The following is a 13,564-nucleotide window of genomic DNA, read 5'->3' as shown; positions in this document are numbered from 1 at the left end:
GGCGCCCACTCGCAGAGCTTCTGCTGCGGTGAGGGCGGGAATGATGCCCCCGCCTTTTGGGGGCATCATTCTGCTGGGACGAAGGTAGGGATAGAGACCCTCACCTGGGTGGCATCATTCTGCTGGGACGAAGGTAGGGATAGAGACCCTCACCTGGGTGGCATCATTCTGCTGGGACGAAGGTAGGGATAGAGACCCTCACCTGGGTGGCATCATTCTGCTGGAATGAGGGCAGGACAGAGACCCCACCTGGATGGCATTATTCTGCTGGGACAAAGGTAGGGATAGAGACCCTCACCTGGGTGACATCATTCTGCTGGGACGAGGGCAAGACAGACCCCACCTTCTGGATGGCATCATTCTGCTGGGACAAAGGTAGGGATAGAGACCCTCACCTGGATGGCATTATTCTGCTGGGATGAGGGCAGGGACAGAGACCCCACCTGGGTGTCATCATTCTGCTGGGACAAAGGAAGGGATAGATACCCCACCTTTTGGATGACATCATTCTGCTGGGACGAAGTTACGGACAGAGACCCCATCTTCTGGATGGCATCATTCTGCTGGGACAAAGGTAGGGATAGAGACCCTCACCTGGGTGGCATCATTCTGCTGGGATGAAGGCAGGGACAGAGACCCCATCTTCTGGATGGCATCATTCTGCTGGGACGAGGGCAGGGACAGAGACCCCACCTGGGTGTCATCATTCTGCTGGGACAAAGGAAGGGATAGATACCCCACCTTTTGGATGACATCATTCTGCTGGGACAAAGTTAGGGACTGAGACCCCACCAGGATGGCATCTTTCTGCTGGGACGAGGGCAGGGACAGATATCCCAACTTATGGATGGCATCTTTCTGCTGGGACGAGGGCAGGGACAGATATCCCACCTTATGGATGGCATAATTCTGCTGGGATGGTTAGGGATAGAGACCCCACCTTCAGGATGGCATCTTTCTGCTGGGGCAAGGGCAGGGGCAGATATCCCACCTTCTGGATGGCATCATTCTGCTGGGTCAAAGGTAGGCATAGAGATCCTCACCTGGATGGCATTATTCTGTTGGGATGAAGGTAGGGATAGAGACCCCTACCTTCTGAATGGCATCATTCTGCTGGGATGTAGGTAGGGATAGAGACCCTCACCGGATGGCAGCATTCTGCTGGGACGAAGGTAGGGATAGAGACTCTCACCTTCTGGATGGCATCATTGTGCTGGGACGAGTGCAGGACAGAGACCCCACCTTCTGGATGGCATCATTCTGCTGGGACAAGGGCAGGGACAGAGACCCCACCTTCTGGGTGTCATCATTCTGCTGGGACAAAGGTAGGGATAGATATCCCACCTTTTGGATGACATCATTCTGCTGGGACGAAGTTAGGGACCGAGACCCCACCTTCAGGATGGCATCTTTCTGCTGGGATGAGTGCAGGGACAGATATCCCACCTTATGGATGGCATCTTTCTGCTGGGATGAGGGCAGGGACAGATATCCCACCTTATGGATGGCAAAATTCTGCTGGGATGGTTAGGGATAGAGACCCCACCTTCTGGATGGCATCATTCTGCTGGGTCAAAGGTAGGGACAGATACCCCACCTTTTGGATGGCATCATTCTGCTGGGGCGAAGGTTGGGATAGAGACCCTCACCTGGCTGGCATTATTCTGCTGGGATGAAGGTAGGGATAGAGACCCCCACCTTCTGAATGGCATCATTCTGCTGGGACAAAGGTAAGGATAGAGACCTTCACCTGGATGGCATCATTCTGCTGAGACAAAGGAAAGGATAGAGACCCTCACCTTTTGGATGGCATCATTCTGCTGGGATGAAGGTAGGCATAGAGACCCACACCTGGATGGCATTATTCTGTTGGGATGAAGGTAGGGATAGAGACCCCTACCTTCTGAATGGCATCATTCTGCTGGGACGAAGGTAGGGATAGAGACCTTCACCTGGATGGAATCATTCTGCTGGGACAAAGGAAAGGATAGAGACCCTCACCGGATGGCAGCATTCTGCTGGGACGAAGGTAGGGATAGAGACTCTCACCTTCTGGATGGCATCATTCTGCTGGGGTGATTGTAGGAATCGAGACCCCTGGGTTCTTGGTGTCATTTTTCTGCTGGGGTGAGCCCAAGGACCGAGACCCTTGGCTTCTAGGTGTCCTCATTCTGCTGGGATGAGGACAGGGACAGTGTGACCCATCTTCTGGTTTATTTGATTTCTGTAAGCTGAATGACAGATTTTTCAACAAAATAAAATCTCATGGAATTTGAAGAAGTTGTCAAATTTCAATGCTGCTTAAGATATGTTCAGTTACTGGAATGAGAGCAAAATGTTAGAAACACTCGGTCACACTGTATTTGTGTAAAGAGAAACTATTAATTTTGAGTTGCAACTAGATATGTGGTGAGGTCAGGTTGCCCTATAGATGAGGTGCTGAAGAAATTGTTATATTATTGCTGGAATTTACGAGAGTTAGCCCAGTGAAATTGTTTCACTTTTTGCTAATCTAGTTGCTAAAGTTTTCACAAAGTTCTGCTGTTCAGCCTGGAAAGAGATTTTCTTTTGGGAAGTCAGAGACAGCACAGCTGTTCCTGACGTCTACACCTGCAATTGGATGAACTGAGGGAAGCAGAGGCTGTGATAGAGAGGAGTTACAGGGAGACAGTCACCCCTAGAAGGCAGGATTCAGGGAATTGAGTGACTGTGAGGAAAGGAGGGAGAGTGCCAGTGCAGAGTACCCCTGTGGAAATGCCCCTCAGCAACATGTATTCGGCATTGGATACTGCAGGGGGGAATAGCCGATCAGGGACTAGTCATGGGGGGTCAGGTCTCTGGCACAGGGGCTGCCCCTGAGGCTCAGAAGGGAAGGAGGGATAAGAATAGGGTAATTGTGGTTGGGGTCTCACTTGTCGGAGGGACAGATAGGAGGTTTGTGGACGAGATCAGGGATCCAGGTTGGTCTGTTGCCTCCCTGGTGCTGGGGTCCGGGATGTCTCTGATCTAGTTCACAGAATTCTGCAAGGGGAAGGTGAGCAGCCAGAAGTCGTAGTCCATGTGGGGACCAATGACTTAGTTAGAAGTGGGGATGAGGTCCTGAAACAGGAATAAATAGAATTAGGCAGGAAGTTAAAAAAACAGAACCTCTAAGGTACTAATCTCTGGATTGCTGCCGGTGCCACGTGCTAGAGAAGGTAGTAATAGGAGGATGTGGAGGATGAATGCGTGGCTCAAGAGTTGGTGCAGGGGGCAGGGGATAAAATTTTTGGATCATTGGGATCTCTTCTGGGGAAGGTCGGACCTGTACAAAAGGGACGGACTCCAATTGAACTGGAGGGGAACCAATATCCTTGCAAGCATATTTGCTAGAGCTGTGGGGGAGGGTTTAAACTAGTTTGGCAGAGCGGTGGCGAGCAGAGTTTGCGAACAGTGTCTAGGGTGCATAGCCACCTAGTTAAGAATTATAAAGATAACAGGGAGGATGGAGGTTAAGGTAAAAGGTAGAAAAGGGAATATATGTGAGGGTCATTCTCTGAAATGCATGTACTTTAATGCAAGAAGCATAGTGAACAAGGTAGATGAGCTTCGAGCATGGATTGGCACTTGGAATCATGATGTTGTGGCAATTAGTGAGATCTCATTGGACTGGCAGCTAAATATTCCAGAATACAAATGTTTTAGATGTGATAGAATAAGGGGTAAAAAAGGGGGAGGAGTTGCTCTGCTTGTGAAGGAGGAAATTACTGCCGTGAGGTGGCAGGATGGTTTGGCGGGATCGTCCAGTGAGGCTGTTTGGGTGGAATTGAGGGGTGGAGGAGGCATGAGGGCACTAATAGGAGTGTATTATAGACCACCAAATGAGCCAAGAAAATTGGAGGAACAAATTTGTAAGGAGATAGCATATATATATAATAAACATAAGGTAGTGATCATGGGAGATTTTAACTTCCCTCACATTGATTGGGATACCCATACAGTAAGCGGGTTGGATGGGCTAGAGTTTGTCAAATGTGTACAAGATAGTTTTCTTAATCAATACGTAGAGGAACCGACTCGGGACGGTGTAATACTGGATCTCCTGTTAGGGAACGAGATAGGTCAGGTGTCTGAGGTTAATGTTGGAGAACAAATTGGGCCTAGTTATTACAACTCTATTAGTTTTAGGGAAGAGCAAAGAAGGGCCTAAAGTTGAGGTTCTGGATTGGAGAAAAGCAAATTGAGTGTTGAGTGGGACATGATTTTTTCAGGAAAGGATGTAAATGAAAAATGGAGAATATTCAAAGAAGAAGTTTTGAGAGTACAGTGTAGATATGTCCCAGTGAGGATCAAAGGAAAGGCTGGAAGTCATAGGGAGCCTTGGTTTTTGAGGAATATTAGAAATTTGGTTAGGAGAAAGGGAGGTGTACAAGAGGTATAAACAGCAGGGTGATGAGAAATTGAAAGAGGACTACAAGGAGTGTAGAAAAAATCTTAAGAAAGAAATTAGAAAGGCCAAAAAGAGGCACAAAGAGGCTTTGGCAGACAGAGTAAGAATAAATCCAAAGGGTTTCTATAGGTACATTAAAAGTAAAGTGAGGGATAAAATTGGACCCCTTGTAGGTAGGGAGGGTAGGCTATGTGAGAAGTCAGAGAAGATGGGGGAAATTTTAAATGATTTCTTTTCCTCAGTATTCACTAGGGAAAAAAAATATATATTGCGCCAGTTGAAGTAAAGGAAAATAGTGGGGAGGTCATGAATCATTTAAGGATAAACGAGGAGGTAGTGATGGCATTGTTAAAAAAGATAAAGGTGGACAAATCTCCGGGTCCGGACAAAATATTCCCAAGGACACTCAGGGAGGCTAGTGTACAGATAGTGGGGCCGTTAACAGAGATATTTAGGATGTCACTGGTCACGGGGGTAGTGCAAGAGGATTGGAGGGTGGCTCATGTTGTTCTGCTGTTTAAGAAAGGGTCCAAATGTAAGCCTGGAAATTATAGACCCGTGAGTCACGTCTGTGGTGGGTAAGTTAATGAAAAGTGTTCTGAGGGATGGCGTTTACAAATATTTGGATGAACAGGGATTGATAGGTAGTAGTCAGCATGGTTTTGTCAGGGGTAGATCATGCTTAATAAACCTTATAGAGTTTTTCGAGGGGGTTACGAAAAAGATTGATAAAGGGAAGACTGTGGATGTTGTCTATTTAGATTTTAGTAAAGCTTTTGACAAAGTTCCCCACAGGAGGTTAGGTTAAAAAGGTAGAGGCATTAGGTATAAATAAGGAAGTAGTGAAATGGATTCAGCAATGGTTGAATGGGAGGTGTCAGAGAGTAGTAGTAGAAAATTGTTTGTCAAATTGGAGGCTGGTGACTAGTGGAGTTCCTCAGGGATTGGTCCTGGGTCCACTATTGTTTGTTATATATATTAACAATTTGGAAGAAGGGGTGGTGAATTGGATAAGCAAGTTTGCAGATGATACAAAGATTGGTGGTATTGTGGACAGTGAGGAAGAATACCATAGCTTAAAAAGAGATATAGGAAAGCTAGAGGAGTGGGCTGAGAAATTGCTGATGGAATTTAATACAGATAGGTGTGAAGTGTTGCATTTTGGAAAGGCAAATCTAAATGGGTCATATACATTGAATGGTAGACAATTGAGGAGTGCAGAGCAACAAAGGGATTTAGGAGTTATCGTAAACACTACCCTCAAAGTTGATACTCAGGTAGATAGAGTGGTGAAGAAGTCATTTGGAATGTTGGCCTTCATAAATCGGAGTATTGAATTCAAGAGTTGAGAGGTTATGATGAAATTGTACAAAGCATTGGTGAGGCCAAATTTGGAGTACTGTGTGCAGTTTTGGTCACCAAATTTTAGGAAGGATATAAACAAAATAGAGAGAATTCAGAGAAGGTTCATGAGAATGTTGACAGGATGTCAGGGTTTGAGTTACAGAGAAAGGTTGAGCAGCCTGGGGCTTTTTTCTCTGGAGCGTAGAAGATTGAGGGGGGATTTGATGGAGGTGTTCAAGATTTTAAAAGGGACAGAGAGAGTCAATGTGGATAGGGTTTTTCAATTAAGAGTGGGGGGATATTCAAACCAGAGGCCATGGTTTGAGATTGAAAGGGGAAAATTATAAGGGGAACATGAGGGGAAATTTCTTCACGCAAAGGGTGGTTGGGATGTGGAATAAGCTTCCGGCGGAGGTGGTTGAAGCAGGAACGTTATTTACATTTAAGGAAAGACTGAATAATTACATGGAGGGGAGAGGATTGGAGGGATATGGACCAGGTGCTTGTCAGTGGGACAAGGAGGGTGGGGATTTGTTTCGGCATGGATTAGTAGGGCCAAACTGGCCTGTTCTGTGCTGTATATGGTTATATGGAATATGACAAGATGTCATGTGTCTACTTAAAGCTTATGATGGGTAGCCTTCATGAAGAGCTGCAGTTTGTCTAATATTGATTAAATTGGGAATCCTGGAATATTTTTCTAATCTTTTTATTAATCATATTTTGGTAATACATGAAGAGAATAAGAGTATGTAATCAAGAAGTAAAAATATCACTATATGACATCATATATAACATATTGCATTGCACCACAATTAACAAATATGTTCTCATCTCAAATCTTCAGAAAAGAAAAAAAATTATTATACAAAATCTCACCTAATGTAAGGAAAAAAAAAATTGGGTAGCCATTCCTGAGAATTTATTAATAAAAATTAATTGTGTGGTCTTCACCAACAAAGAAAAGAAATAAAATGAAATATAGTCCAGAAGGGAAAATAATTATACTAAGTTATGTGGAAATAATTTTTAAAAGGTCACCAAGTCTGTACAAATGTATCAAATGTACAACTCCTAACTTTCTCTAAACTTAAACAATAGACAATAGACAATAGGAGCTGGAGTAGGCCCTTCGGCCCGTCGAGCCAGCACCGCCATTTTACAGATCATGGCTGATCACTACCATCAGTACCCCTTTCCAGCCTTATCCCGATAACCCTTAACTCCTTTGCCCAATAGAGTCTTATCTAACTCTCTTTTGAACATAGTCAGCGAATCCGCCTCTACCACCCTCTGTGGCAGAGCATTCCACAGATTCACACTTCTCTGGGTAAAAAAATGTTTTCTCATCTCCGTCCTAAAGGGCCTACCCTGTATTCTTAAACTATGCCCTCTAGTCCTCATCTCCCCCATCATTGGGAACAAGTAATCCGACTTCACCCTGTCTATCCCCCTGATAATTTTGTATACCTCAATCATGTCCCCCCTCATCCTTCTAAACTCCATCAGATACAAGTCCAGTTTTTCTAGCCTTTCAGCATATGTCAACCCCGCCATCCCTGGAACTAACCTTGTAAATCTGCGCGGCACACCCTCTATAGCTAGTATGTCCTTCCTCAAAATTGGGAGACCAGAACTGGACGCAATACTCCAGGTGGGGTCTCACCAGGGCTCTGTACAACTGCAGAAGGGCGTCTCTGTTCCTATACTCCAATCCCCTCTTTATGAAAGCCAACATGCTATTAGCCTTCTTCACAGCTTTCTGAACCTGCATGCTAGTCTTCAGTGACCGGTGAACAAGTACTCCCAGATCCATTTGCTCCTCCCCACTCCCTAGCTTGTCTCCATTTAAATAATACTCAGCTTTCCTATTATTTTCCCCAAAATGGATAACCTCACATTTGCTTACATTGAACGTCATCTTCCATTCAGCAGCCCACTCCCCCACCCTGTCCAAGTCCCTCTGCATTTTCCTGACATCCTCCTCACACCCCACACCGCCACCCAGTTTCATGTCATCTGCAAATTTGCTCAAATTATTAATAATCCCCTCATCCAAATCATTTACATAAATTACAAACAACTGAGGACCCAATACCGATCCCTGCGGCACTCCACTCGTCACATCCTGCCATCCTGAAAAAGACCCGCTTACCGTTGAGTCAAAGTAGGTGGATTAGAATCTTTCCATTTCAATAAAATGGCTCTTCTAGCCAACAATAGAGAAAAAGTTACAACCCGATGTGTGGAATTGGGAACTTGTCTCACTTCTGGTACTTTAATTCCAAAAAGAGCAGTCAATGGGTTAGGTCACAAACTAAAATCCTGTATAGCTGACAAAGTCTTAAAAATATCTATCCAATTCCTCCAACATGGAGCATGACCATAACATACGAGTTAGAGAAGCCACTTCTAACTTATATTTATCACAAATACGACTAATGTTAGAAAAAATTCAGGAAATTTGTCTTTTGACATTCTTCTTCTTCTTCTTTGGCTTGGCTTCGCGGACGAAGATTTATGGAGGGGGTAAAAGTCCACGTCAGCTGCAGGCTTGTTTGTGGCTGACAAGTCCGATGCGGGACAGGCAGACACGGTTGCAGCGGCTGCAGGGGAAAATTGGTTGGTTGGGGTTGGGTGTTGGGTTTTTCCTCCTTTGCCTTTTGTCAGTGAGGTGGGCTCTGCGGTCTTCTTCAAAGGAGGTTGCTGCCCGCCAAACTGTGAGGCGCCAAGATGCACGGTTTGAGGCGATATCAGCCCATTGGCGGTGGTCAATGTGGCAGGCACCAAGAGATTTCTTTAGGCAGTCCTTGTACCTTTTCTTTGGTGCATCTCTGTCACGGTGGCCAGTGGAGAGCTCGCCATATAACACGATCTTGGGAAGGCGATGGTCCCCATTCTGGAGACGTGACCCACCCAGCGCAGCTGGATCTTCAGCAACGTGGACTCGATGCTGTCGACCTCTGCCATCTCGAGTACTTCGACGTTAGGGATGAAAGCGCTCCAATGGATGTTGAGGATGGAGCGGAGACAACGCTGGTGGAAGCGTTCTAGGAGCCGTAGGTGATGCCGGTAGAGGACCCATGATTCGGAGCCGAACAGGAGTGTGGGTATGACAACGGCTCTGTATACGCTTATCTTTGTGAGGTTTTTCAGTTGGTTGTTTTTCCAGACTCTTTTGTGTAGTCTTCCAAAGGCGCTATTTGCCTTGGCGAGTCTGTTGTCTATCTCATTGTTGATCCTTGCATCTGATGAAATGGTGCAGCCGAGATAGGTAAACTGGTTGACCGTTTTGAGTTTTGTGTGCCCGATGGAGATGTGGGGGGGCTGGTAGTCATGGTGGGGAGCTGGCTGATGGAGGAGCTCGGTTTTCTTCAGGCTGACTTCCAGGCCAAACATTTTGGCAGTTTCCGCAAAGCAGGACGTCAAGCGCTGAAGAGCTGGCTCTGAATGGGCAACTAAAGCGGCATCGTCTGCAAAGAGTAGTTCACGGACAAGTTTCTCTTGTGTCTTGGTGTGAGCTTGCAGGCGCCTCAGATTGAAGAGACTGCCATCCGTGCGGTACCGGATGTAAACAGCGTCTTCATTGTTGGGGTCTTTTGACATATGAGTCTGATAAACCACTTTAAACTGAATCAAAGAATGATGTGAGGTATTAACTAATCCAAAAATATTCTATGATTCCTCTGGAAGATGTAAATGAAGTTCCTTGTCCCAGGCCATTTTAATTTTGTCATTAGAATATGATTGCAATCTTAATAACTTGTTATAAATATTACCTATTAATCTCTTATGAGAAGGGTTCAAATGGGGGGTTAAAAAAAAGTATTAACTAAATCAGGTTGGTACAACATTGGAAAGTTAACCAGTAAACTATTCAGAAAATTTCTAACTTGGAACTATCTTTTTAAAAAAAAAAAAATGTGACTTGGGTACATTGTATTTGTTGGAGGTAAAGCACAAAATTCTGTGGACACCGTGGTTGAAGTAAAACACACACAATGCTGGAGAGATTCAGCAGGTCAAACCGTGTCCTTTATATATCAAAGGCAGAGATATATAACTGATGTTTTGGGCTTGAGCCCTTCATGAAAGTATGAGAAAATGCCAGTGAGTGTCAGAATCACCCCCCCCCCCCACCCCCACCTGTACCCCTCCCACTCTTCTATTCTGATGCTCCCTGGCATTTTCTCATACTTTGATGAAGGTTTCAAGCCTGAAGTGTCAGTCATGCTACATAAAGGACACTGTTTGATCTGCTGAGTCTCTCCAGCTTTGCTTTTATTTGTATTTATTAGATAATTTTTCAAAAGATATTAAACTACCATCTATAAACAAATCTGAAAAAGAAACGATTCCTTTAATTTTCCAAAATAAGAGAAGGCTTGATTAATTATAGATGGTTGATCTGGAGTATTTTTGACTTGCCAAGAAGATCTGTGACAGAGCAGGACACAATTTGGAAGGAAAAAAACATCAATGACAAAAGTTCTTCTTATTGAGCCCTAATTGCTTAATTGGTACCCAATTTTGTTTTATAAGAGAGATACATTATATTATCAATGACTGGATTTTATTATCATTAATATCTGAAGGTTGAAGACAGTTGTGTAGATTGAACCTTTTATTTACCACATTACTTGGTTCTATAATTTTCATATTCCTGGGAGTTGTGGATTACTTGGACATGCAGCAAAGCACAAGCTGAATTATTTTTTTTTCTTTTAAAAAAAATCAACTTGAGCATTCGACGCAGCATCATCCAAAAATAATGATTCAACTAAAATACCATTAATCAAATGGCAAATATGTTGTTTTTGCAAATTTGGAAAATACTGGTATATCTGCAGCATTTGAACTTTTGAGAAAATTTGGGCATTCTGTCTTGACTAAACCTATCTTGAGATTTTGTGGTCACTTAAACAGAAAATGTTGCAAACAAAAATATCAAGTAGTGACTGCAGGGGGAGAGATTTATATTGATGATTGCTCATTGCACATTTAACCTTTATTATTGTCTTTCAGAACAGAGCTTACCCTGGATAAGTTAAAAAAGAAAAAGCGGCGAGAACTGACAGAAGAACAGAAACAGGAGGTTAAGGAGGCATTTGACTTGTTTGATACAGATAAGGATAAAGCAATAGATTATCATGAATTAAAGGTACAATTTTGATTTGAATGCATTCTGATTGTTATATTTAAAAATGTAGCTGTTTATTCATTGCATAACTTATCTTCAGCCATGATCATGAGATGATTGTCATTTGTTTAGTCTGCTGACATATGGATTCAAGAGAAATTAAAAATCCTATGGATGCTGAAAATCTGAAATGGAAATACTTAGCCAGACCAAAATGCAAAATATGTACAGTAAGGGCTGCACTCTATAAATCTTTATGCATCAGCAGTAGATTTACAATTGCTAAAAAGACATTACAGAAAACTGACGTGGGAAAGGAAGAAAAAAAAACAAAAGCATTCCTGCAGAAGATGAAAAAATTACACTGAGGAGGTTGTCCAAAGTTGAATGGTAAGTAAAGAAACAAGTTTAGTCCAGATGAGTGGTTTTCAAACTTTTTTTTTCCACTCACATACCACCTTAATAATCCTTTACTAATCACCAAGCACCTATGGCATAAGGATTACTTAAGGTGGTATGTGAGTGGAGAGAAAAAGTTTGAAAACCACTGTTTTAATCTACCCAATTGATTCCAAAAGGAAATATTTTTCTGAAGCAAAATATTTCAGTAACAATTGGGTCCAGAGCACTGGTTTTCAATGTTGTATTTACCTGAAAGAATAGTTTCACATGATAGGAATAGGGATTACTCTTTATTCTTTTCAAGATGGCGTCTAACTGAACACATATATCGAATGTAACTTATTACATGGCGTCATGCAGATATGTGCGTTCCCATAACACATTTCACCCACAAAATAAAATCATGCTTACTTGTAAATAACTATTTCTTTGGCTTGGCTTCGGGACGAAGATTTATGGAGGGGGTAAAAGTCCACGTCAGCTGCAGGCTCGTTTGTGGCTGACAAGTCCGATGCGGGACAGGCAGACACGGTTGCAGCGGCTGCAGGGGAAAATTGGTTGGTTGGGGTTGGGTGTTGGGTTTTTCCTCCTTTGCCTTTTGTCAGTGAGGTGGGCTCTGCGGTCTTCTTCAAAGGAGGTTGCTGCCCGCCAAACTGTGAGGCGCCAAGATGCACGGTTTGAGGCGATATCAGCCCACTGGCGGTGGTCAATGTGGCAGGCACCAAGAGATTTCTTTAGGCAGTCCTTGTACCTTTTCTTTGGTGCACCTCTGTCACGGTGGCCAGTGGAGAGCTCGCCATATAACACGATCTTGGGAAGGCGATGGTCCTCCATTCTGGAGACGTGACCCATCCAGCGCAGCTGGATCTTCAGCAGCGTGGACTCGATGCTGTCGACCTCTGCCATCTCGAGTACTTCGACGTTAGGGATGAAAGCACTCCAATGGATGTTGAGGATGGAGCGGAAACAACGCTGGTGGAAGCGTTCTAGGAGCCGTAGGTGATGCCGGTAGAGGACCCATGATTCGGAGCCGAACAGGAGTGTGGGTATGACAACATGATTATCCAACTGCACGAAAACCAACAAGGTCAGGTCAGATACAGCAATGAGCTCTCTGAACCCTTCTCCATTAACAATGGCGTGAAGCAAGGCTGTGTTCTCGCACCAACCCTCTTTTCAATCTTCTTCAGCATGATGCTGAACCAAGCCATGAAAGACCCCAACAATGAAGACGCTGTTTACATCCGGTACCGCACGGATGGCAGTCTCTTCAATCTGAGGCGCCTGCAAGCTCACACCAAGACACAAGAGAAACTTGTCCGTGAACTACTCTTTGCAGACGATGCCGCTTTAGTTGCCCATTCAGAGCCAGCTCTTCAGCGCTTGACGTCCTGCTTTGCGGAAACTGCCAAAATGTTTGGCCTGGAAGTCAGCCTGAAGAAAACTGAGGTCCTCCATCAGCCAGCTCCCCACCATGACTACCAGCCCCCCCACATCTCCATCGGGCACACAAAACTCAAAACGGTCAACCAGTTTACCTATCTCGGCTGCACCATTTCATCAGATGCAAGGATCGACAATGAGATAGACAACAGACTCGCCAAGGCAAATAGCGCCTTTGGAAGACTACACAAAAGAGTCTGGAAAAACAACCAACTGTAAATAACTATACAGTTTAACTTAAACATATTAGCACTTGTGGACACTGCAGTGAAACCTAAGCACCACTTCAACTATTGATTTTAACTAAAAGTACCAATCTCACTTGAAAAAGCATTAAATGGGGAAAGCACACGAAGTCTTTAAGTCACTGTACCTAGTCTTTGAGATGTGCTAGAGGGTGTTTTTTCTCTCTTGGATCTCCTCTGGGATGAAAAAGACAGGAGTGCGAACTTCTGACTTTTATGAAGCAGATAACCAGTCATCTCTGGCTTACACTGCGAGCTGTGTGTCCAGTGCTTGGCCTCTTTCCAGCCACAAATGATGGTGTCTCAGTAACCAGTAACGGGGCTATCTCTGGGGCAGCAGAGTTGGGATGTGACAAAAGCAGATCGTCCGAAATCGGTGCTGAAATGGGGCCCTTAATGTGTCGTTTCCATGCCTTGTACAGAATATGAACATGGAATTAATTTCTTGAGAAGCACACCTCTTACCCATGTTTCTTTATGCTCCCTGTAACCTTGTACTTGTTCTACAATCTCCAGAGATCTTTTCGGCTTACTTGGGATGTCAACTGCTGAATACAAAGT

At 44.2% G+C, this 13,564-nt stretch overlaps 1 protein-coding gene across 5 annotated transcripts in view; it reads left to right on the top strand.

Annotated features, from left to right (window-relative positions):
- cetn3 (centrin 3) overlaps window positions 1-13,564 on the top strand; it is a 69,384-nt gene that overhangs the window by 268 nt on the left and 55,552 nt on the right. For 2 of the 5 annotated variants that reach the window (XM_069890787.1, XM_069890779.1), the window contains exons 1-2: window positions 4-84; window positions 10,799-10,934. In XM_069890787.1, the coding sequence (XP_069746888.1) occupies window positions 41-84; window positions 10,799-10,934 (180 nt within the window). In that variant the 5' untranslated portion in view covers window positions 4-40. Of the gene's footprint in view, window positions 1-3; window positions 85-10,798; window positions 10,935-13,564 lie in introns of those variants that run through there. The other 3 variants (XM_069890804.1, XM_069890812.1, XM_069890795.1) reach the window with 3 other exon arrangements.

This window comes from Narcine bancroftii, chromosome 1, assembly GCF_036971445.1.
Source record: "Narcine bancroftii isolate sNarBan1 chromosome 1, sNarBan1.hap1, whole genome shotgun sequence".
Lineage (NCBI taxonomy): Eukaryota > Metazoa > Chordata > Chondrichthyes > Torpediniformes > Narcinidae > Narcine > Narcine bancroftii.
Note: the sequence above shows the minus strand (reverse complement) of the source record. Positions and strands in the feature narration are given on the sequence as shown.